At 52.6% G+C, this 22,896-nt stretch overlaps 1 protein-coding gene across 1 annotated transcript in view; it reads left to right on the top strand.

Annotated features, from left to right (window-relative positions):
* FCRL5 (Fc receptor like 5) overlaps positions 1–11,575 on the top strand; it is a 55,920-nt gene extending 44,345 nt beyond the window's left edge. The window contains exons 16-17 of the mRNA XM_057315104.1: positions 9,478–9,867; positions 11,427–11,575. Coding sequence (XP_057171087.1) covers positions 9,478–9,867; positions 11,427–11,575 — 539 coding nt within the window. The remainder of the gene's footprint in view (positions 1–9,477; positions 9,868–11,426) is intronic.
* Positions 11,576–22,896: the final 11,321 nt, after the last annotated feature.

A 22,896-nucleotide genomic window follows, 5' to 3' on the forward strand; every position in this document is an offset into this window, starting at 1 on the left:
TAGCATCTGCCTATTTAGAACAGTGTTAAAGATTAAATGGAAGAAAAGCATCAGCATATAGTCTGACACATAGCAGTGCTCAAAAAAAGATGATCTACTGCTACAATAACATTGAAGATAAAGTTGAATGCATTGGACTATGAAGCGCTGTCTTACATCAAACCCAGGTGCCATCCTGGTTGGCAAGGCTAACTTGGACACTCTACATAACCTGCCACAACTTCATGATGTCACCTACTTCATAGAAGGTGCAAGGATAAAATGACACAATACATATAAAACACTTAAACCGACTTTGGTACATAACAAGACCTAATAAAAGTTACCTATTGTTACGGCTAGTCCTCCCAAAACTCTGCAAGGCTTTATCATCCCATATTGTTGCTGATGAACAAAGGTCTACAAATTGAGAAACTTGTCCAAGGCCACCCAAGCAGTCACTGGTGAGTCAAGACTTCCATGAAGAGCAAACACGCTGGCCTAGACTGCCTTCCTTGGGCCTCAGGTGGGCACGTAGCTGTCGTTCTCACAGCTCTCTGTGCTTCCAGGATAATACAGTCAGACCTGCCCTGTGGTGACTCCCTCCAGGGCAACTGCCCCTGTCTTACTCATCCTTCATGAACCAGCGCCTGACATCCGCCGGCCTCTGGAAGGTGCAGTTGACCTGAAATGAAACAAGGTGCCCGGGGTTGGAGCCCCAGAGCAGTCAGGGCTTCCTGTGAGCCTGCATCCTGGCTGTCAGAGGAGAGAGGCAAAGACGATTCCACTCCCGGGACTGAGTCTGGACCAGGAGGAGGAGGGTGGGGCTCAGGGCACAGAAGGGAGAAGCTGCTGACTTGGGTCAGAGAAGAAAGTAGTGGAAGGGCACACACAAAGGTCAGGTTGAGACAGGTGGTGATGGACAGACAAGAGCCATTTACTTAGAATTCTGGGCTATGAAAATGCACTGATGGCTCCCTACCCTGAACCCAAGGACTGGCTTGTGACCTGGTCTCAAGATCCCTGCCCTGAACTTTTTCCTACAGGAGAGACCTAAGACACATGCAGGAAACCCCAGTACTTAGAACACTTGCACAGCCACCTGTCAACACCCAGAAAAGGAAAGGGAGTCTGTCACTGTGAGGATGAGGAGCTCTGGATGGGGGGTGGAGAGGGGTCCCTCTAGGAGAGCTTCCTGGAGAAGGAGGGGCAGGAGGAGGCTCAGCTTTGGCTGGGCCAGCTGTCTGTGCCCTCTCCTTAGCCCATCACCATCCCTTCCTCCTCTCTCTTCCTCCAGGGCTGGGAGCACCAGCTCTGGTCCTGACAGACAAGTCAGGCATCCCTGTCTCTGTCCTGGCCTCCACCTCCTCCCACAATCCCAGCTCTGACCCTCTCCTCTCAGCTGGCTGAGAGCCATATCACCCTGATGTCCATGAAGTGAAGGCCTGGATGAGGCCACCTCTCTCTCCCTCCTAGGCTGCTGGCCCTGGCCTGTCCCCAGGTATCTCCCAGGGTGCTCTCCAACCTCCCATCCCTCCTCCTCCCCAGTACACCTCAGCAGCACCCTCTGCCCCCAACCCCTCTGCCCTGCCATCAGGGATCACAGCAGCTCAACAATCCCTCAACAGAATAACTAGGAAGAGGAACCCTCAACAAAGAAAAGAAACAATGTCCTCTGCCACAGAACTAATGGTATGGATATAAGCAAGATGTCAGAGACAGAATTCAGGATAGTAATCATAAAGCCAATAGCTAAGCTTGAAAAAAAAAACATTAATTACAATATAGAATATCTAAGGGAAGAAATTAGATCTAATCAGGCCAAACTAAAAAATTCTATGAATGAGATGCAGTCTAAATTGGATACTCTAAAAGCCAGGGTAAGTGAGGCAGAACATAGAATTAGTGATCTAGAAGACAAGCTGATGGAAAGGAAGGAAGATGAGGAAAACAGAGATAGCCTGTTAGTAACACTTGAGAAAAGGCTTGGAGAGATTAATGATCCGTGAAACATTCCAATATCAGAATTATTGGGATCCCCGAAGGGCTGGAAAGAGAGAGGGCTAGAAGGTATATTTCAGCAAATCATAGCAAAGAATTTCCCTAATCTGAGGAAGAAAACAAGCATTCAAGTCCAAGATGCAGAGAGGAACCTTCCCAAAATTAATAAAAATAGATCAACGCCCTTTCATATAATAGTGAAGCTTACAAATTTTACAGCTAGAGAATATCCTGAGATTAGCCAAGGGGAGGAGGCTCCTTCTATATGGAGGGAGGAACATCAGAATCACATCAGACCTGTCGACAGAAACCTGGCAAGCCAGAAAGGGCCAGCAAGACATATTTAGGGTACTAAATAAAAAGAACGTGCAACCAAGAATACTTTATCCAGCAAGGGTGTCATTCAGAATGGATGGAGAGAGGAAGAACTTTCAGGGTAGGCAGAAACTGAAAGAATATGTGACCACCACGCCAGCCCTGAAAGAAATATTAAAGGGGATTCTGTAAGCAAAGAGAGACCCCAAGAGTTGCATAGATCAGAAAGAAACCAAGAAAATCTGTAGAAGTAGGGACTTTACAAGCAATACAATGCCACTAAATTCACATCTTTCAATAGTTACTCTGAATATAAATGGGTTTAATGCTCCCATGAAAAGACACAGGGTTTAGGACTGGATAAAAAAGCAGGACCCATCCATATGCTGTTTACAGAGACTCATTTTGAACCTAAAGGCACCTCCAGATTGAAAGTGAGGGGATAGAGAACCATTTAGCATGCTAATGGACCACAAAAGAAAGCTAGGGTAGCAATCCTCATATCAGACAAATTAGATTTCAAACCAAAAACCATAGTAAGAGGTGTAGAGGGACACTATATCATACTTAAAGGTCTACCCAACAAGATGATCTAACAATTGTAAATACCTACACCCCCAACATAGAAGCAGCCAATTATATAAACCAATTAATAACCAAAATAAAGAAACATATTGAAAATAATACATTAATAGTAGGAGACTTCAACACTCCACTCACAGCAATGGACAGATCATCTAAGCAGAAGATCAACAAAGTTACAAGATCATTGAAGGACACATTGGACCAGATGGACTTCAAAGATGTATACAGAATATTACATCCCAAAACAAGAGAATACTCATTCTTCTCGGGTACACATGGAACCTTCTCCAGAATAGACCACATACTGGGTCACAAATCAGGTCTCAACTGGGACCAAAAGATTGAGATCATCCCCTGTATTTTTTCAGATCACAATGTTGTGAAACTGGAATTCAACCACAAGATCAAATTTGGTAGGAACTCGAACACATGGAAGTTAAAGAGCATCCTGCTAAAGAATGATTGGGTCAACCAGAAAATTAAAGAAGAACTTAAACAATTCATGGAAACTGATGAGAATGAAAACACATCAGTCCAAAAGCTATGGGATACTACAAAGGTGGTCCTAAGAGGGAAATACATAGCCACCCAAGCCTCTCTCAAAAAATTAGAAAAATCCCAAATGCACAAGCTAACCTTAAACCTAAAGGAGCTGGAGAAAAAACAGCAAATAAAACCTAAGCCAACAAGGAGAAGAGAAATAATAAAGATTACAGCAGAAATCAATGAAATAGAAACCAAAAAAAAAACAAAAAACAGTAGAACAGATCAATGAAACTAGAAGCTGGTTCTTTGAAAGAATTAATAAGATCGATAAACTTCTGGCCAGACTTATCCAAAAGAAAAGGAAAAGGACACAAATTAATAAAATAATGAATGACAGGGGAGAGATCACAATTAACACCAAGGAAATAGAAACAATTATTAAAAATTATTACCAGCAACTATATGCCAACAAATTGGGCAGTCTGGAAGAAATGGATGAGTTCCTGGAAACTTGTAAACTACCAAGACTGAAACAGGAAGAAATAGACAATCTGAACAGACCAATAACCAGCAAGGAAATTGAAGCAGGAATCAAAAACCTCCCAAAAAACAAGAGTCCAGGGCCAGATGTCTTCCAGGGGAATTCTACCAAACATTTAAAGAAGAAATATTCTTTAAGCATGGTTCAACATTTGGAAATCAATCAATGTGAGAGAGCACATTAATAAAATAAAAGACAAGAACCATTTGATCCTCTCAACTGATGCAGAAAAGGCATTTGACAAAATACAGCATCCTTTCCTAATTAAAACTCTTCAAAGTATAGGGATAGAGGAAACATACCTCAATATCATAAAAGCCATCTATGAAAAGCAAAAGGTGAATATCATTCTCAGTGGGGAAAAACTGAGAGCTCTTCCCTTAAGGTCAGGAACACGACAGAGATGCCCACTCCCACCACTATTGTTCAACCAGTACTTAAAGTCCTAACCTCAGCAATCAGAAAACAAAAAGAAATAAAAGACATTCAAATTGGCAAAGAAGAAGTCAAACGCTTTCTCTTTGCAGATGAAATGATACTTTATGTGAAAGACTTCACCCACAAACTACTAGAATTCATACAGCAATTCAGCAACATGGAAGGTTACAAAATCAGAGATCAGTTGCATTTCTATACAGTAACAATACAAGTGAAGAAAGAGAAATTAAGGAATCAATTCCATTTACAATAGCACCAAAAACTGTAAGCTACCTAGCAATAAACCTAACCAAAGAGGTAAAGAGTCTGTACTCCAAAAACTATAGAACACTTACAAAAGAAATTGAGGAAGACACAAAGAGATGGAGGAACATTCCATGCTCATGGATTGGAAGAATAAACAATGTTAAAATGTCTATGCTGCACAGAGCAATCTACACTTGCAATACCATTCCTATCAAAATACCATGGACACTTTTCACAGAACTGGAACAAAAAAAATCCTTAATTTGTATGGAACCAGAAAAGATCCTGAGTCCCAGGGAAATGTTGAGAAAGAAAACCAAAGCTGGGGGCATCACGATGCCTGACTTCAAGCTTTATTACAAAACTGTGCTCATCAAGACAGCATGGTACTGGCACAAAAACAGACACATAGATCAATGGAACAGAATAGAGAACCCAGAAATGGACCCTCAACTCTATGGTCAAGTAATCCTTGACAAAGCAGGAAAGAACATCCAATGGAAAAAGGACATTCTCTTCAGTAAATGGTGCTGGGAAAATAGGACAGCCACATTCAGAAGAATGAAACTGGGCCATTCTCTTACACCATACACAAAGATAAACTCAAATTGGATGAAAGACCTACATGGGAGACAGGAATCCATCAAAATCCTAGAGGAAAACATGGGTAGTAACCACTTCAACATCGGCAACAGCAACTTCTTTCAAGACATGTCCCTAAAGGCAAGGGAAACAAAAACAAAAATGAACTTTTGGGACTTCATCAAGATAAAAAGCTTCTGCATAGCAAAGGAAACAGTCGACAAAACTAAGAGGCAACCCACGGAATAGGAGAAGATATTTGCAAATGACATTACGGATAAAGGGCTGGTATCCAAGATCTATAAAGAATTTTCAAACACAACACCCAAAAAAACAAATAATCCAATCAAGATATGGGCAAAAGACATGAACAGGCACTTCTCCAAAAAAGACATATAAATGGCTAATGGACACATGAAAAAATGTTCAACATCACTAGCCATCAGGGAAATACAAATCAAAACCACAATGATATACCACCTTACACCAGTTACAATGGTCAAAATTAACAAGACAGGAAGCGACAAATGTTAGTGAGGATGTGGAGAAAGGGAAACCCTCCTACACTGTTGGTGGGAATGCAAGCTGGTATAGCCACTTTGGAAAACAGCGTGGCCATTCCTCAAGACCTTAAAAATAGAGCTACCCTATAACCCAGCAATTGCACTACTAGGTATATACCCCAAAGATACAGATGTAGTGAAAAGAAGGGGCACATGCACCCCAATGTTCATAGCAGCAATGTCCACAATAGCCAAACTGTGGAAGGAGAGAGTTGTCCTACAACAGATGAATGGATAGAGAAGATGTGGTCCATATATAAAATGAAATATTACTCAGACATCAGAAAGAATGAATACCCACCATTTGCATCAACATGGATGGAACTCTAGGGTGAAATAAGTCAAGCAGAGAAAGACAATTATCATATGGTTTCACTCATATGTGAAACATAAGGAATAGCCTAGAGGACCATAGGGGAAGGGAGGGAAAACTGAATGGGAAGAAATCAGAGAGGGAGACAAACCATGAGAGACTGTGGACTCTGGGAAACAAACTGAGGGTTACAGAAGGGGGTGGTGGGGGTATGGGGTAGCCAGGTGATGGGTATCAAGAAGGGCACGTGTTGTGATGAGCACTGGGTGTTACACAAACTAATGAATTATTGGACACTACATTAGAAACTAATGACGTAGCATACGCTGGCTAACTGAACATATTTTAAAAAGAATAAAAAAACCCCAAAGATATTGGAATATTACGAAGTGGTCTAAAAAATACCCAAACGTCATATAATGAATAAGCTTTCCAATGAATTTTTAAGTATTTCTATATATAAACTTGACACTTGATACTAATACACTAATATAGAGTGGTTCATTTCACACTCCTTCTTTACCCCATTGGAAGTTGTTAAAAATACATTTAAAGAAATAAAATATGATCCAAGATAAAAAAAAAATATATGAAGCTGAACTCTGAGCCCAGCTCCCAGGACTGTGGGGTCCCTGCCAGCCTGCGGCGGGTTCTAGGCCTGGGCCTGCTTGGGCAGGGGTGAAGCAGGGGCTCACTGGGTTAGGTCAGGGGCGGTGGGAGCAGGCAGCCTTCTCTGGCAGGACCTCTGGGAACTGGCAGGGGGAGGCCGAGGAGCAGAGTTCAAGCAGACAGGGCTCTGAGCTGGGGCTGGAGTCTAGAACACCGTCCAGGGAAAAGTCCGGGCAGAGCCTAAGGCCCTTTGTCCTTGGTGATGCCTGCGGAGGAATCCTACGTTGTTTCAGGCGCGGTGAGTTACCCACACCTGAGCTTAGTGTCCAGGGGAGAATTGCCCCAATTCCACCCCAAAGCTTCTGGAATCAGAGTCGTCCTCACATCCAGCGAACATGCGTTCTGCTCCCACTACCTGAAGGGCCCGTGTGACGTCTGAGGACACGTGATGGAAGGTCTGTCCTTGGCCTCAGGGGCCTGGATTTCCTAGGGAGGCCCGGACACACCACCCCCCCCGCCCCGTTGTCCGCACAGAAGCCACGCTGCCCAGCTCGGGTCTCCGGGCTCAGGGTCATGAGCTCTCTGCCCACCAGGGAGCTGTAGGCATCCCACAGCTCCATCTCCCCAGGCAGGATGGAAGTTTCCGAAAGTACCTGAGTGTGGGAGAAGCCACACCAACCCTGAACTGTGCTGAAGGAGCTGGCCCCAGTATGACTCAGCCAGTACAGGGGGGAGGCTGTGGTCAGCAGAGGGCCGCTTTGAACCTCAGAGGTTACAGTGTTGCAACCACAGACTTGTGTCCTCTGCCTGGGGTGTGAGAAAGGAGAGAGGCTGTCCGGGGTCAGGCCCTGCTCCCTCCCTTCAGTATGCCTTCCTCAGGTGGGAGGGACTCGGGTCTGGAATTACCTGAGCCCTAGAGCTGTCACGAGTGCCAGGGGCTGCCCCAGCATAGAACGTGTGCTGAGTGACCCTCCGGGGCCCCGGCTGGCAGCTGCTGGGGGCTCCCTCCTGGGCCCCAAGCCCCACCCCAAGCTGTGGTTTCCACAAGCAAACAGTCCTCACCCTGAGAGGACTCGCCCAGGGCTGTAGGGACGGGGAAAGGGGCACAGCTGACTTGGTCCTCATCACCCTGAAGGGACCAGGGAAGGAGCTGCCCAGATCAGGACTCTGTCCGAGGACTTTGTACCCACAGGCTCAGGGATGGCCGGTGGAAGGGATCTCCCATCACTGGCTGGGAGCAGGGGAACAAGGCACTGCTGAGTGCTCTCTGGTCTGAGGGATGCAGAGCAGGTCGGGTGAGCCCAGACGGGACACGGTGACTTGCTGCAGGCCGCCCAGTGGGATGGGACAGCGGCAGTGAGGCGGGATTTCTCAGAGCTCCTTGTTAGGAGTCCAGACCCTGACTCTGGCTCTGCTGTGTGACCTCTGCGGGTGGTCCAAAACCTCAGGACTTGGGTCTCACATCCAGAAAGTGGATTTAACAGCAGCCAGGATGACCTCCTTGAGTGCGGGGCCCCTGGGCCAGTCCTGGGGTCCAGCCTTGGCATTTGAGGGTCTGAGCAGCTGAGGGGGAGCCCAGGGGGCAGGGAACGGGGCACCGGCCAGGGGTGAGTGATGGAGCTGCTCCCCTCGGGTCCCCGGAGGACAGGGTTCTCAGAGGTTGTGGGAACCCATCCTGGAAGAAGAGGCTGGGCCTGAGCCTCCGTAGGCGGCCGTGAGTCTGAGGCCGCTGAGCCTGGGGCCAGAGGCGCGTGACCCTCTCCACCCCTGCCTCTGTGTGAGCACGGGCCCAGGGCTGGCAGAGCCTCACAAGGAAGGGGGGCTATGGTGCTGGTCTGGTGGGGGTGGGCTCAGTGCTGTGTGTGGGGGCAGGGCCGGCCTAGGCCACAGACAGAGCCCTGGGGCAAGAGCAGTAGGGACATGGCCTCGTGTGCAGTGGGGTGGGTATGGGGAGACACTTCCCAGGAGTGCTTTGTTCTCCTGCTCCTAGCTTCTCAGTTAGACACTGACAGGGAAGTTCCTAGAAAATCAGAAAGGAAATATGACTTGTGAAATGGTGTAAAGACAGAGGACAGGCCCAAAGCAGGAGAGGCCCTGTGTCCTTGGCTCTAGGATGTGACTCTGTGCTGTCCATTGGCTGGCGCTGGTGAGCAGGGCGGCCTGAGCTGAGTGGGACCCAGGGACCCAGGTCAGGGGTCCTAGGGGTGCAGGCCAGGGAGGGGAGACCACTCAGCCGGTTGTGAGCACGGGGACGGGGCCTCTCCAGCTCCGGGCCTCCTAGAGGGGAGCTGTTCCTACATTTATTCTGCAATTATCTCCTGAGGCCTCACTGCAGGTACAGAGGTAACTGGAGAGATGGGAATGGCTTGCTCTAGACTGGACAGTGAGTCCAGGAACTAACAGTCAGCCCCGCCCTTGGGGTACGGAGGAGCTAAGGGCTCTTCTGGTTAAAGAATCTTTCCTCCATTCTTACATCTGTATTCTGAATGTTTCCTGTGCAACCTGCCAAGCCAACAGAGAGGCGGCCGGCCATGGGCACATGCTCAGAAGACCCCCACCTGGGCAGGGCCTACTGGCTCCTGGGATTCACCAGCCTTCTCCTCAGTGAGTGGTCCGGGCTCCCTGGGAGGGAGGGCCGCTGGGTGGGCAGGAGGCAGAAGCTCATGGGATCCCAACCTCGCCTCGCATTCATGGCTCTCCCCTGCCTTCCAAGAGTCCGCGGAGCACACTGGACAGATCTCATGAAGCAGATGGGTTCTAGGGGTTCCTCCTTTTTTCCTAACGAAAACCTCTCACATTTCCTATGTCCTGTGCCCTAGGCCTCTGCGGCGCTCTGACCCAGAGCTCTGGAGTCCGTGGTTCTGGAGTGGAGGATTCTGGAATCCCTGTTTCTCTGAAGATGAGAGGAAGTTCTGTTTTGTTTCATGTGATCAGAAAACCAGAATTACCCCCAGAAGGCGAGCTGGAGAAGATTTCATGGGGCATTGTATCCGGGTCAAACTACAGAGTCATGCTGAATGTCCTTCCAGGGAGAAATGTTCCAGAATGGGTCAACTTCCAAGACAACTTCAAGACGAGGGTCCATGTACCCAATATAATGACCCTTACAATAGACAACCTGACCCTTGAGGATAGTGGGCTGTACCGGGTTCGAATCTTCTACAGTACTGGAACAGAACGTGACGAGGATTTCCACCTGACGGTCAATGGTACGTGGCGGCCCCTTCCCCAGCCCCATAGCTGACCTCCTTCCTCTGTCCCCGGAGTGTCCACGCACCCCAATGGCAGGATCCCTTCCAGACCGCAGCCTTCAGACTCGATCTTCTCCCCTGGAACTAGATGCCGTGTGTTCAGCACAAACGCAGGCAGAGCTGAGGTTCTCACCGCGGATGAATCACTTCTGTGCCTCAGGAGGGGAACACGGAGCGGGGGGAAATGGGGGCTTGGCCATAACACTCACTGTCCCCATAGCACTCATGGTGTTATTGTGACTGTCAGCTGTCTAGTGCTGCTGTAACAGGTGACTGACCCTCAGGGGCGGACCGCACCACCACCTGAGTGTCCTCCTGGGCTGCGGGGCAGGACTCAGACCCCAGAGGCTCAGCCATGAGCTCCAGGTGTCGGCAGGGGTGCTCCTCTCTGGAGGCTCTGGGGAGAATCCATTTCTGCTCCTGTCCGTCCCCTGGCTCGTGGCCCTTCCTCCCCCTTCACAGCCGGCACTGGAGGGATGAGTCCCTCTGACCCTGCGTCCCTCCCTCCTCCTCTCCTCCCTCCCTCCACTTGCGAGGACCTGTGATCACATGGGGCCCATCTGGGAATCCAGACCTTCTCTGGTTTAGCGTCAGCTGGTTAGCAGCCTCAGTTTCCCTTTGTCATGGAACCTAAGACACTTGCAGGTTCTGAGGGTCAGCACGTGGCCATGGTTGGGGACACTCGTCCCCTAGCAGGATGGGGAAGCCCACGTGTGGTTCTCCCCACCCCGTCCCCTGTCCTTCTCAGCACCGGCCTGAGGCAGCTCACTCAGACTCACGGGTCCGGCTCTAAACCTCCACAGACGTAGGAGACGTTCACAGGTCAGCCCTTCCTCAGAAGCTCAGTGAGCAGAGCAGCTCTCTCTCCCTGCACTCCCCCCTGCGCAGGGAGACGTCCTGCTCCAGAGAGAGTGGCCTGTGCCACTTAGGTCTGCGAGATTCCCCAGACTGACTGTCGGTCTGTCCCTTGTGTTCCTGTGTAGACCCCAAGTTCAGTGCACGTTCCAGCCACACTGGTGGTGGCCAATCGTAGGGGCACCAAAGTGTCCTGCAGCAGAGTCTCTCCCGATGGGAGCCCACGGTCCACATCCGGGCTCCCAGAGCTGCCCAGTGACCATCTGCTCCATGGGCTGCGCAGTCCCAGGCACCATCCGAGCAGGAGAATCAGGACTGGGGCCTGGACAAGGACAAATCCAGTCCCAAATTCTTCTTTTTCTAGGGGACGCCCATTTCATACAATTAATTGGGTTTGAGATGGGGCGCTGGCATTTATTTTTTCAGGGGAGATTTTTAAGAATTACTCCGTCTAGTGAAATCACATAGAGCTGAACTCAGCGTCTCCCACGCCTTTTTGGCACCTGCTGTATATTTGGGTCTGTTCTGAGTTATCTGTAAACTGCAGGCATCATCCTTCGGGGGAGGAAGCCAGAGCGTCAGGGAGAATCCGCAGGAGAAAGCAGGAGCTGTGATGCTCTCCACTCACGGGAGCCTCTGTCCTCTTGTCTCTCCCACCACAGAGCCCGTGCCCCTTCCCCAGATCCGGGCCACAGTTCCGTCCCTCACACCAGGTTGGTGCAATGTCACCGTGGATTGTGACACCACGGGAACCAGGGAGAACCTGACCGTGTCCTGGGAGAGCGAGGGCCTCCCCAGGGAGCTGGAATAGAGACCGTCCGTGGGACCAGCCCCCAACCCCTGGACGCTGGCTGTGACCCTGCCCCTTAGCCAGCCCAATGCCAGCCTCACCTGTGTGGTCAGCAACCAGGTGGACCAGAAAACTGCCACCAGGGTCCTTGGGGACGTCTGTGGCCACGGTGAGTGCATCCTGCCAGAAGTAGGGGCTCTCCCGGAGCTCAGGCAGCCCTGGGTGAGGGATCCCGGCTCTTGTCACCCATGTTTATGTCACCATCTGCCACCTGGTCACCCCGTCCAGGACTCTGGGAGGCACATCCAACCTGCTTCTGCTCTTCGGTGTCCCACCCCTGCTGCTCTCCTCCCCTCACCCCTGCAAGTCAAGGCAATACCAGCAGGTACCTCTCCCACCCTCATCCATCATCCCGTGTGTGTCTAGGGTGGTTTTCAGGAAGAGCGAGTTGGGAGGTGTCAGCAGTCTGTTCCCTCTGATGGGTCTGAGCCAGCTACTCCCTGCAGGACGCAGGGCTCGGGGCTCCTCTGCCCAATTCTGGCCTCACGAACACGCTTCACACCCACCCGCTTGCCTGCGTTCCCAGATGTGTCCTGGTCTCCTCAGTTTCCAGCCTCTGCTCAGGCCCCTCCCTCTGCCCTCAGCACTTCCAAGTCAGGGGTCCTCCACTCCCCCACTTATTCCCGTCCAGGGACCCCTTCACTGCAGCTGCTCCGGGGCCTGTGACCCCTGCAGTCCCACAGGGCAGCATGTTGGGTGCAGTTCCAGCATTAAGAGAGTTTACATAGGGGCTCCTCAGCCTTGATGGCTCAGGGCCCTGCAGGAGCTGCCGCTGTCCTGCCCTCACACCTCTTCTCCTCTATGGAGTGGTCAGTGGCCCCACACGGAGAGTGATGCTCTGGGCCAGAATTAGTCTCCTATGCAGCCTGAACACTGGAGGGTAGGGGCCGTGTCTGCTTCTCCTTTGCATGCCTGTCCCACCCTCGGCCTCGGGCAGTCTGCTCCAGTCAGTGTGTCCCTGGATGAATGATGACCTGGGTCCCCACGTGCCCCCTCGTCCCTCCACCCCCTCCTCCACCAGTTGCAGGGGGAACCTGGTGCCTCAGCATCTCTGATCTCAGAGGAAGCTCAAGGCTCAGTGACCCACTGGACCCTCTGGAGAGAGGCTCCTGCCTCCCTCTCATCCTCCTACCTGGCTCCCCCTGCCTTGTTCCTCTCCCTTCTGCCCCAGTGGGTGCTGGCAGCTCCCAGGGCTGGAGAGTTGACACAGACATTCCTGTTCATGGCTCTCCTTCCTGGAATGCCGCACCCACCCTGAATAATGGGTAATCTCCTACTCCTCCCTCAAGACCAGGTTTCCCCATCACCTCCTCCAGGCGGCCCTCCCTGAAGACCTGGGTGGAAGCTGTAAAACTCTCGTGCCCTGGGATGGCCCTGGCTGGCTGCCTCTGGCATGTTCTCAGCCCTCCCCCCACTGAGGGTCTCCTCAAGGGCAGGCACCAAGTCCCGTTCCTCTCAGCACCCTGGCCCCAAGCAGGAGCTCGAGCACTGGCTGAGGGAAAGCACCTGCCGTGCTCCTCCCTCTTCAGCTTCTGACCAGGTCCCTTCAGACGTCTCCGTGTGCACGGCCACAGGTGTCTTCACTGCTCTCTTGCCTTAACCTTCCTCACTCCTTCTTTGCGACAGAAACAGATCTACATGGACAGGTCACTGCTGCCCTATTACGAAACATCCTAGTGTTACGTATTCAACCAGTAATACCTAATTTCAAAGGTAGTCTGGGGCACCTGGCTCACTCAGTCGGTGGAACCGCGATTCTAGATCTGGGGGTGGTGAGTTCGAGCCCCCATTGGGCATAGAGTCTACTTCAAGAAAAAGCAGTCAGAAGTTTGTTGGCTTACATTTTTAAAAATTAACCACACAGAGGAAATAAATTGCTCTGTGTTCTCTCTGGCAGGGAGCTCCCGATGACGGAGCTCATGTTGTACATGTAGGATTGAAAATTGGAGCAGATGTTTCCAGATTCAAAGTCCCCCTTCCACCTGTGTGTCCCACGGCCCCTCTGCTCCAGGGGAGCCCGTCCTACTTTCTCGCGGTTCACAGTGGCTACTGGGTGTCCTCAGAGCTACACTGTATGGGTGACGTCGATACATCAGTCCTTTATGGACCGCTAGGCAATGTCAGTGCAAATGTGTGTCCTGACCTCAGAAATGTCCACAGTGAGGACACCCGAGCCCAAGGGATCCTGCCAAGCAGGAGCCATCAGTCCTCTGCAAAGACAGTAAGGGGCAGTGCTTACTGTTGTGCTCGGTGCTGGGTACACAGTGAACAAAATTAATCCCCTGGCTTCGAGATCTTGTATTTTGGGGAGGACACTGGAAATAAGCCAGTGACCAAGTAGATATAAGGTTGGGTGTGGCCAATGGGAGGAACACAAGAAGCAGAGTCAGGCAGGGGAGCTGCTGTTCCAGATGGGTCACTCTGGGGAGGCGGCAGAGGCTGAGTAGGGGTGAGTGGGAACCGTGCAGGTCCATGGAAGGACATTGCAAGCAGAGGTGAAGTGAGCCAAGGCCCCGAGCTGGGAGCCTGCCCACAGTGCTGGAGGAGCTGCCCTGGCCTCCGGGCTGCAGGGCAGTGAGCGGAGCAGCAGGGAGAGGGGTGGGGGAGGCGGCCTGAGCCCCCGGGAGCACCGGGTTCATCTAGGAGGGATGGGGGGTCCGCAGAGTTGCTGAGTGGGGCAGGGGCAGGGCGTGAGGCTGGCAGAGAGGCCCAGGTGGCCGTGTGTGGAGGACACAGGGCAGGGCTGGAGGGGGAGGGTGCAGCCTGGAAGAGGACCCGCGGAGGGGCTGCTGGTGGCTTGGCCTCGACTCAGAAGCGGGGAATCTGGAGCCTAACTTAGGCTTCAAATGCGGCCCTGCCCCCTCCTGCCTCACAGGCCTGGGCAGTGTAGCCAGAGGGGCTTCAGGTTCTCGATGGGTAGAATGGAGACATGGAGGAGGGGGTGGGACGGGGGGGATTTGTGAAATACTTTAGAGTCGACAGGCCTTGCTGATGGGTGAGACGTGGGTATGCGAGGAGGGGAGGTCGAGGTGGCCTCTAGGATTGGGCCTGGGCACCGTGGAGGGTGGTGGTGCCCTCCTGAGAAGGGGAGCCCTGGGGGAGGAGCGGAGTCGGATCCGGGCTGAGATCTGGCAGGAGACACATGGCGTCTGCATGCAGAACTGTCATCAGGCAATTGCATAGACAGGTCTGGAGTTCAGGGGAAGGCGGTGTAGACAGAGAAGGGGTCCAGGAAGAAAGCCCAGCACAAGAATGGTCAGAGTCAGGATGGAGGGTCTGAGGAGGAGCGGCCAGTGGGGCAGGAGGGTCAGGAGATGCTGGTGCCCAAGGAGCTGGGGACCTGTGTCCCCTAAAGTGTGCCACAGAATGTGGAGGGTCCAGTCAGGTGGGGACCAGGGGCAGCTCCTGAGTGACCTCCTGGGGACCCCAGAGTCTGCAGGCCTCCACCCACTGTCCCTTCCTCACAGAGGCCTCCCTGGACCCCAGGGCCGCACCCCCAGCATCCTGCACTGTCCCTTCTCTGTAACTGTCCCGGGGTCTCAGGCAGGAGAGCGGGCATTTCCTGGTTCAGCGTGTGCGCCCTGCTTAGCGTGGACTCCACGTGGCTGGGACACAGATTATGTGTGGCCCCGGGTCGTGGGCCGGGGTTTGTGCCTGGCACTGGGAGGGGCCCAGGAAACACCTGCTGGGGGAATGCCCGGGGAACATCTGTGAAGCAGGCTTGGGGACAGAGTCGGAACTATTTCAGATCCTCTGTCATGGGTCGGAGGTGCAAGAGGGTTTTATTTGGGACCAAGTGTTCCTGGGTGTGTGGGGGAGGGGCACACACAGATCTTGCTGCTCTTTGTGGAAATGGTGCCTGGACACGTGTGAGTGTCTTGCTTTCGATCCAATAACCAGAAGGGACATGAGCTCACAAGGGTAGCACTTGATAAAAAAGAAAACACCACTTTATTTTTATAACAGTTTTAGAGTTCCAAAATACTGGGAAGATAGTGGAGTGAGTTCCATCCAGTCCTCACAGAGTTACCCTTTAATTAACAAGTTAACTCAATATTTGTCACAGTCAATGTTCTAATATGACGTAAGGATAGTCTACACCTTATTCTGTGGTCCTTAGCTTGACCCGGTGTCCTCGTTCTGTTCCGGACTCCGGGCAGGACCCCACCTTCCGTGGAGCCGCCGTGTCTCCTTGGGCTTTCCGCGCCTGGGACAGTCTCTCCGACCTTCCTTGTTTTGATGGCAGTTTTGAGGAGGACCGGCAGGTGCTCGGTAGGAGGTCCCTCAGTTGGGACTTATCTGATGTTTCTCTGAGGATAGAGGGGTTTGGAGACTTTGGTAAGAAGACCCCAGAGCCATTTTATCACATCAGTGATCGGCACCATCCGCAAGACTGACCCTGGAGATGTTGACCGCCGTCCCCTGCCAAAGGGAGTGTTTGTCACTGTGAAGTCACTCCTTCCCTGTCCTCACTGTCCTCGCAGAAGGGAGGCTCTGGGTGCAGCCTCACCTCGGGAGTGGGGACAAATGCTTCGCCTCCTGACAATGGATTGTCTACACACATTGTCACAAATTCCTCCGCTGGGAGACCGTCTCATGTCTATTTATGCATTTACACATTCATCTGGACCAGGATGAACTCATTGATACATACTGTGCTTTGGGTCACAATCCACAATCACGTTTCTTTTCTTTCTTTTTTTTTTTTTATGTTCAGTTAGGCAGCATATAGTCCATCATTAGTTTTTGATGTAGCGATCAATGATTCATTAGTTGCGTATAAACCCAGGGTCATCACAACACATGCCCTCCTTAACACCAATCATCCGGCTGCCCCATCCCCCCACCCCCTCTCTTCTGTAACCCTCAGTTTGTTTCCTGGAGTCAAGAGTCTCTCATGGTTTGTCTCCCTCTCTGATTTCTTCGCGTTCGGCTTTCCCTCCCTTCCCCTGTGATCTTCCATGCTATTCCTTATGTCCCACATATGAGTGAAACCATATGATAATTGTCTTTCTCTGTTTGACTTATTTCATTTAGCATAATCCCCTCCAGTTCCAACCATGTTGATGCAAATCGTGAGTATTCATCCTTTCTGATGGCTGAGTAATATTCCATAGTATATATGGACCACATCTTCTTTATCCAGTCATCTGTTGAAGGGCATCTCGGCTCCTTCCACAGTTTCGCTATTGTGGACATTCCTGCTATGAACATTGGGGTGCATGTGCCCCTTCTTTTCACTACATCTGTATCTTTGGGGTAAATACTCTGTAGTGTAATTGCTGGGTCGTAGGGTATATCTATTTTTAACGTCTTGAGGAACCTCCATACTGTTTTCCAGAGTGGCCGTACCAGCTTGCATCCCCACCAACAGTGTAAGAGGCTTCCCCTTTATCCACATCCTCTCCAACACTTGTTGTTTCCTGTCTTATTCATTTTTGCCATGTTAACTGGTATAAGGTGGTATCTCATTGTGGTTTTGATTTGTATTTTCCTGATGGCTAGTGATGTTGAACATTTTTTCATGTGTCTGTTGGCCATTTGTATGTCTTCATTGGAGAAGTGTCTGTTCATGTCTTCTGTCCATTTCTTGACTGGATTATTTGTTTTTTCAGTGTTGAGATTATCCCATGCATATTTACAGACCACAATGCTGTGAAACTGGAACTCAACTACAAGAAGAAATTTGGAAGGAACTCAAACACATGGAAGTTAAAGAGCATCCTGCTAAAGATTGATTGGGTCAACCAGGAAACCTCCTCACAATTCATGGAAACTAATGAGAACGAAAACGCATCGGTCCAAAACCTATGGGATATTGCGAAGGTGGTCCTAAGAGGGAAATACATAGCCATCCAAGCCTCTCTCAAAAAATTAGAAAAATCCCAAATGCACAAGCGAACCTTAGACCTAAAGGACCTAAAGAAAGAACAACGAATAAAGCCTGAACCAAGCAGGAGAAGAGAAACAATAAAGATTACAGCAGAAATCAATAAAATAGAAACCAGAAAAACAGCAGAACAGATCAATGAAAGATGAAGATAGTTCTTTGACAGAATTAATAAGGTTAATAAACTTCTGGCCAGACTTATCCAAAAGAAAAGGAAAAGGACCCAAATTAATAAAATCATGAATGAAAGGGGAGAGATCATGGCTAACACCAAGGAAATAGAAACAATTATCAGAAATTATTACCAGCAACTATATGCCAACAAAATAAGCAATCTAGAAGAAAAGGATGAGTTCCTAGAAACTTACAAACTACCAAGACTGAAACAGGAAGAAATGGACAATCTGAACAGACCAATAACCAGCAAGGAAATTGAAGCAGGAATCAAAAACCTCCCAAAAAACAAGAGTCCAGGGCCAGATGGCTTCCCTGGGGAATTCCACCAACATTTAAAGAAGAAATAATACCTGTTCTACTGAAGCTGTTTCAAAAAATAAAAATAGAAGGAAAACTTCCAAACTCATTCTTTGAGGCCAGGATTACCCTGATCCCAAAACCAGACAAAGACCAAAAGGAGAATTACAGACCAACATCCCTGAGGAACACGGATGCCAAAACACTCACCAAGATCCTAGCCAACAGGACCCACCAATTTATTGAAAGGATGGTTCACCACAACCCGGTGGGATTTATTCCTGGGCTGCAAGGGTGGTTCAACACTTGGAAATCAATCAACGTAATAGATCATCTTAAGAGAAGAGACAAGAACCATGTGATCCTCTCGATTGTTGCAGGAAAAGCACTTGACAAAGTACAGCATTCTTTCCTGAGGAAAACTCTTCAGAATCAGCTCTCTTAGGCTGCTGCTCGCGGAGTCCTAGAGTCGCCCCTGGGTGCTCTTTCGCGGGCTCCTCCTCCGAGGTGCCCGATGCTCCCGGCGCATCTCAGACACTCCTGCTTCAGGCCGCGAAGCAGCCATTCCTGCGGGGAGTTCTAGATCTGCCCAGGACCGGGTTCGGTCTGCACACGCGCTGTGCTCCTTGGTGCCGGGTGGGGCGGTCGTTTCAAGCACAGGGAATCGGGAAGGGATTTCTTCTCCACACGCATAGATGCCACCTGAGCCCTTCAGGCCAGATTATTCTCCAGTTTGTGGGACTGTTTTGAGTAGATCTGGAGGATACAGAGGGTAGGGAATTCATCACAATCATCTTCATAAGGAAAGAGAGTGGCTAAAATATTCGTTACTAAAGGAAACGCCATTTGGTGTGTGAAAGGATGGGTGTGTGAGAAAAGGAAAAGGTACTATTGCAAGGTCCCCATTCAGCAACACCCGCACAGCCGTCAGCGGTCCATGTTCCCCCAGGTCGGGGTGGGGGCGCTGCTCTGTGACTCAGATGCTGGTAAGCAGGTCCCCCGAGATCTACCCATCCTGCAGAGAATGGGGACAGTGAGCTGCCTCCCCTCCTCACAGGATCCTAGGCAGCGGGCCCAGAAAGAGAAAGGGGGGCTGAGCAGTGGGATCCATACCGCTCTGGGATGGGCCAAGCAGCTCTCCGAGGTCTGGAGAATCAGGGGCAGTTCTGAGCTCAAGGACGGGTTCTGCCCCTGGGACGGCATCTCAGGGAGGGAGGGCTTCCACCCCCATGAAGGAGGGCTTGAGGGTTTGGGCACAGATGGCAGCATCCCTTGTGGGGTCCCAGGGCTCTGAGGGTCACAGGGAGGAGGCCCCTGGGCCGGGACGGAGCTGCTGTCCCAAATGCTGATGGTGGGAAGGGCAGGGCTCAGCTCCCACACCAACCCCAAGTGGGACGTCTCCTTCCTTCTCCGGTTGCTCTCGGCTTGCTGTGTCCGACGCCAGGCAGTGGGGAGCCCACAGGCCCTCTGATCCCCCTACCCAGCAGCTGCAAGCTCGGGGCACACGTCCCCCAGTCGTCCCCTGTTTGTTCCAGCGCCCGTGGGAAGTGGTGCATGTCTTGTTCCTCACCTGTCCCTTCCCATTCGACGGCCAAGCCAGGATCACTGACTCCCGGGGCTCACGGCGTTGCTCTTCGGGGGGATGAGGAATCCAGTGTCCACGTCGGGAAGGACGTTCTGATTCCCACTGACGCGTCCTCACTGGATGGGGGCTTTGGGCTCCTGTGTGGAAATGCAGACAGGCGCTGGCTCACGGACGGAGCTTCTACCCTCAGGGGCTGCCTGTCCCCAAGTCAGTCCTGTTCCTCCGAAAGGACATGAGGGCAATGGAGAGGCAGGAGGGGCTGCTCCTGGGAACCTGGTCCAGCAGGAGAGCCAGCACATTCTCGTGCACAAGGTCTCTCGGACAAGGGCGTTCTGGAGCCAACAGGAGTCTCCTGGGGCGGGGTGACCTCACCGGCCCCGCACAGGCCCAGGGACTCCCCCAGCGACTCCTGCAGCAGCTCCACATCCCGCTGTGCTGAGAGCTCGGGCGCGGGGACATTTGGTCCTGTGTCCAGGGACACGCAGGGAAGGGGGGGGAAGAGGAGAGTCAGCCTCACGGTGTCTGGTCCGAGAGCCCGTGCTCCCCCGGCCGCGGACTGAGTCCCTGCACCTCCAGGAGGGTTTCCAGCCTGAAGCCCGCTGTCCGCACAGAAGCCACGCTGCCCAGCGCGAGTCCCCGGGCTCAGGGTCATGAGCTCTCTGCCCACTACAGAGCTGTACCCAGACGGGATGGAAGTCTCTGGAAGAGCCTGAGTGTGGGAGAAGCCACCCCCACCCTGCGCTGGGCTGAAGGCACTGGCCCGAGTGTGACTCAGCCAGTGCAGGGGGGCAACTGTGGTCAGCAGAGGGCCGCCGTGAACCTCAGAGGTCACAGTATTGCAACCACAAGCTTGTTTCCTCTGCCTGGGGTGTGAGAAAGGGGAGAGGCTGCCCGGGGTCAGGCCTGGCCTCCCTCCCCCTCAGTGTGGCTTCTCAAGGTCTGGGAGGGACTTGGATCTGGAAAGCTCAGTGACCTAGGAGGCCTGAGACCTGGGCCTGGCTCTGCCCCATCCCGGCGTCCAGACCGGGGACTCATCAAATCACCTAAATGGTCTTGAATTTATTCATCTGGAAAACTGATGGTAATGCTGAGCCCCCGCTGCCCCTCACAGGGACAGAGCTTGTGACCCACAGAGAACTAGACACACGGAGGCCCGGTGACCTTAGCTCTCTTGCTGCACAGGACGGCGGGAGGGGACAGAGAGTAGTATCAGCAGGTGTAACAAGTCCCAGGGGCTGCCCCAGCATGGAACGTGAGCTGGGTGACCCTACGGGTTCCCTGGCCAGCAACTGCTGGGGGCTCCCTCCTGGGCCCCGAGCCCCACCCCAAGCTGTGGTTTCCACAATCAAACAGTCCTCACCCTGAGAGGACTCACCCAGGGCTGTAGGGACAGGGACAGGGGCACAGCTGACTTGGTCCCCATCACCCTGAAGGGACCAAGGGAGAAGCTGCCCAGATCAGGACTCTGTCCGAGGACTTCGTACCCACAGGCTCAGGGACGGCCCATGGAAGGGATCTCCCATCACTGGCTAGGAGCAGGGGAACAAGGCACTGCTGAGTGCTCTCTGGTCTGAGGGGCGCAGAGCAGGTCGGGGAAGCCCAGACGGGACATGGTGACTTGCTGCAGGCCACACAATGGGATGGGACAGCAGCAGTGAGGCGGGATTTCTCAGAGCTCCTTGTTAGGAGTCCAGACCCTGACTCTGGCTCTGCTGTGTGACCTCTGTGGGTGGTCCAAACCCTCAGGACTTGGGTCTCACATCCAGAAAGTGGGTTTAATGGCCACCAGGCTGACCACCTTGAGTGCGGGGCCCCTGGGCCAGTCCTGGGGTCCAGCCTTGTCATCTGAGGGTCTGAGCAGCTGAGGGGGAGCCCAGGGGGGCGGGGAACGGGGCACCGGCCGGGGATGAGTGATGGAGCTGCTCCCCTCGGGTCCCCAGGAGGACAGGGTTCTCAGAGGTTGTGGGAACCCATCTGGGAAGAAGAGGCCGGGCCTGAGCCTCCATAGGTGGCCATGAGTCTGAGGCCACTGAGCCTGGGGCCAGAGATACGCGTCCCTCTCCACCCCTGCCTGTGTGTGAGCGCGGGTCCAGGGCTGGCAGAGCCTCACAGGGAAGGGGGGCTGTGGCGCTGGTCCGGTGGGGGTGGGCTCGGTGTTGTGTGTGGGGGCAGGGCCGGCCTAGGCCACAGACAGAGCCCTGGGGCAACAGCACTAGGGACATGGCCTCATGTGCATTGGGGTGTGGGGGGGACACTTCCCAGGAGTGCTGTGTTCTCGAGTTCCTAGCTTCTCACTTAGACACTGACAGGGAAGTTCCTAGAAAATCAGAAAGGAAACGTGACTCGTGAAATGGTGTAGGGACAGAGGACAGGCCCAAAGCAGGAGAGGCCCTGTGTCCTTGGCTCTAGGATGTGACTCTGTGCCTGTCCATCGGCTGGCGCTGGCGAGCAGGGCGGCCTGGTCTGAGTGGGACCCAGGGACGCAGGTCAGGGTTCCTAGGGGTGCAGGCTGGGGAGGGGAGACCACCCAGCTGGTTGTGAGCACAGGGACGGGGCCTCTCCAGCTCCGGGCCTCCTAGAGGGGGGCTGTTCCTACATTTATTCTGCAATTATTTCCTGAGGCCTCAGAGCAGGTGCAGAGGTAACAGGAGAGATGGGAATGGCTTGCTCTAGACTGGACAGTGAGTCCAGGAACTAACAGCCCCGCCCTTGGGGTATGGAGGAGCTAAGGGCTCTTCCGGTTAAAGAATCCTTCCTCCCTTCTTACATCTGTATTCTGGATGTTTCCTGTGCAACCTCAGGCTGAGCCAGCAGAGAGGCCGCCAGCCATGGGCACCTGCTCAGAAGACCCCCACCTGGGCAGAGCCTCCTGGCTCCTGGGATTCACCAGCATTCTCCTCAGTGAGTGGTCCGGGCTCCCTGGGAGGGAGGGCCCCTGGGTGGGCGGGAGGCAGGAGCCCCTGGGCCCTCTCAGGTCTTTGCTGAAGAACCAGAGAACCAGCTCTGTGATGACCGAGCACACGCCGTGCATTTGGTTCAGAGCCCGGGGTGAGCGGAGGGAACAAAGGGAGCTGGTGGCTGAGGCCAGGCTGGGAACCCTGAGCCCTGCCTGCCAGGCTGCATGAAGGGAACCCCTACCAGGGGGGAGGCCAGGAGAGCACAGAGCCTCCTGGGGAGAGGGATGGAGGAGATAAGGGAGCGGCTGGGGGACCCAGGGGTGGGGATAGGCACCCCGCCTGCAATGCCCAGGGGACCCGGCAGCATCTGCAGCTGCTGTGTGCAGGAGGCGCCGGCCCAGACCCCTGTCTGAGCTGGAGGAAGCCACTCTAGTCC

This window comes from Ursus arctos, unplaced genomic scaffold (assembly GCF_023065955.2).
Source record: "Ursus arctos isolate Adak ecotype North America unplaced genomic scaffold, UrsArc2.0 scaffold_2, whole genome shotgun sequence".
Taxonomy (NCBI): Eukaryota; Metazoa; Chordata; class Mammalia; order Carnivora; family Ursidae; genus Ursus; species Ursus arctos.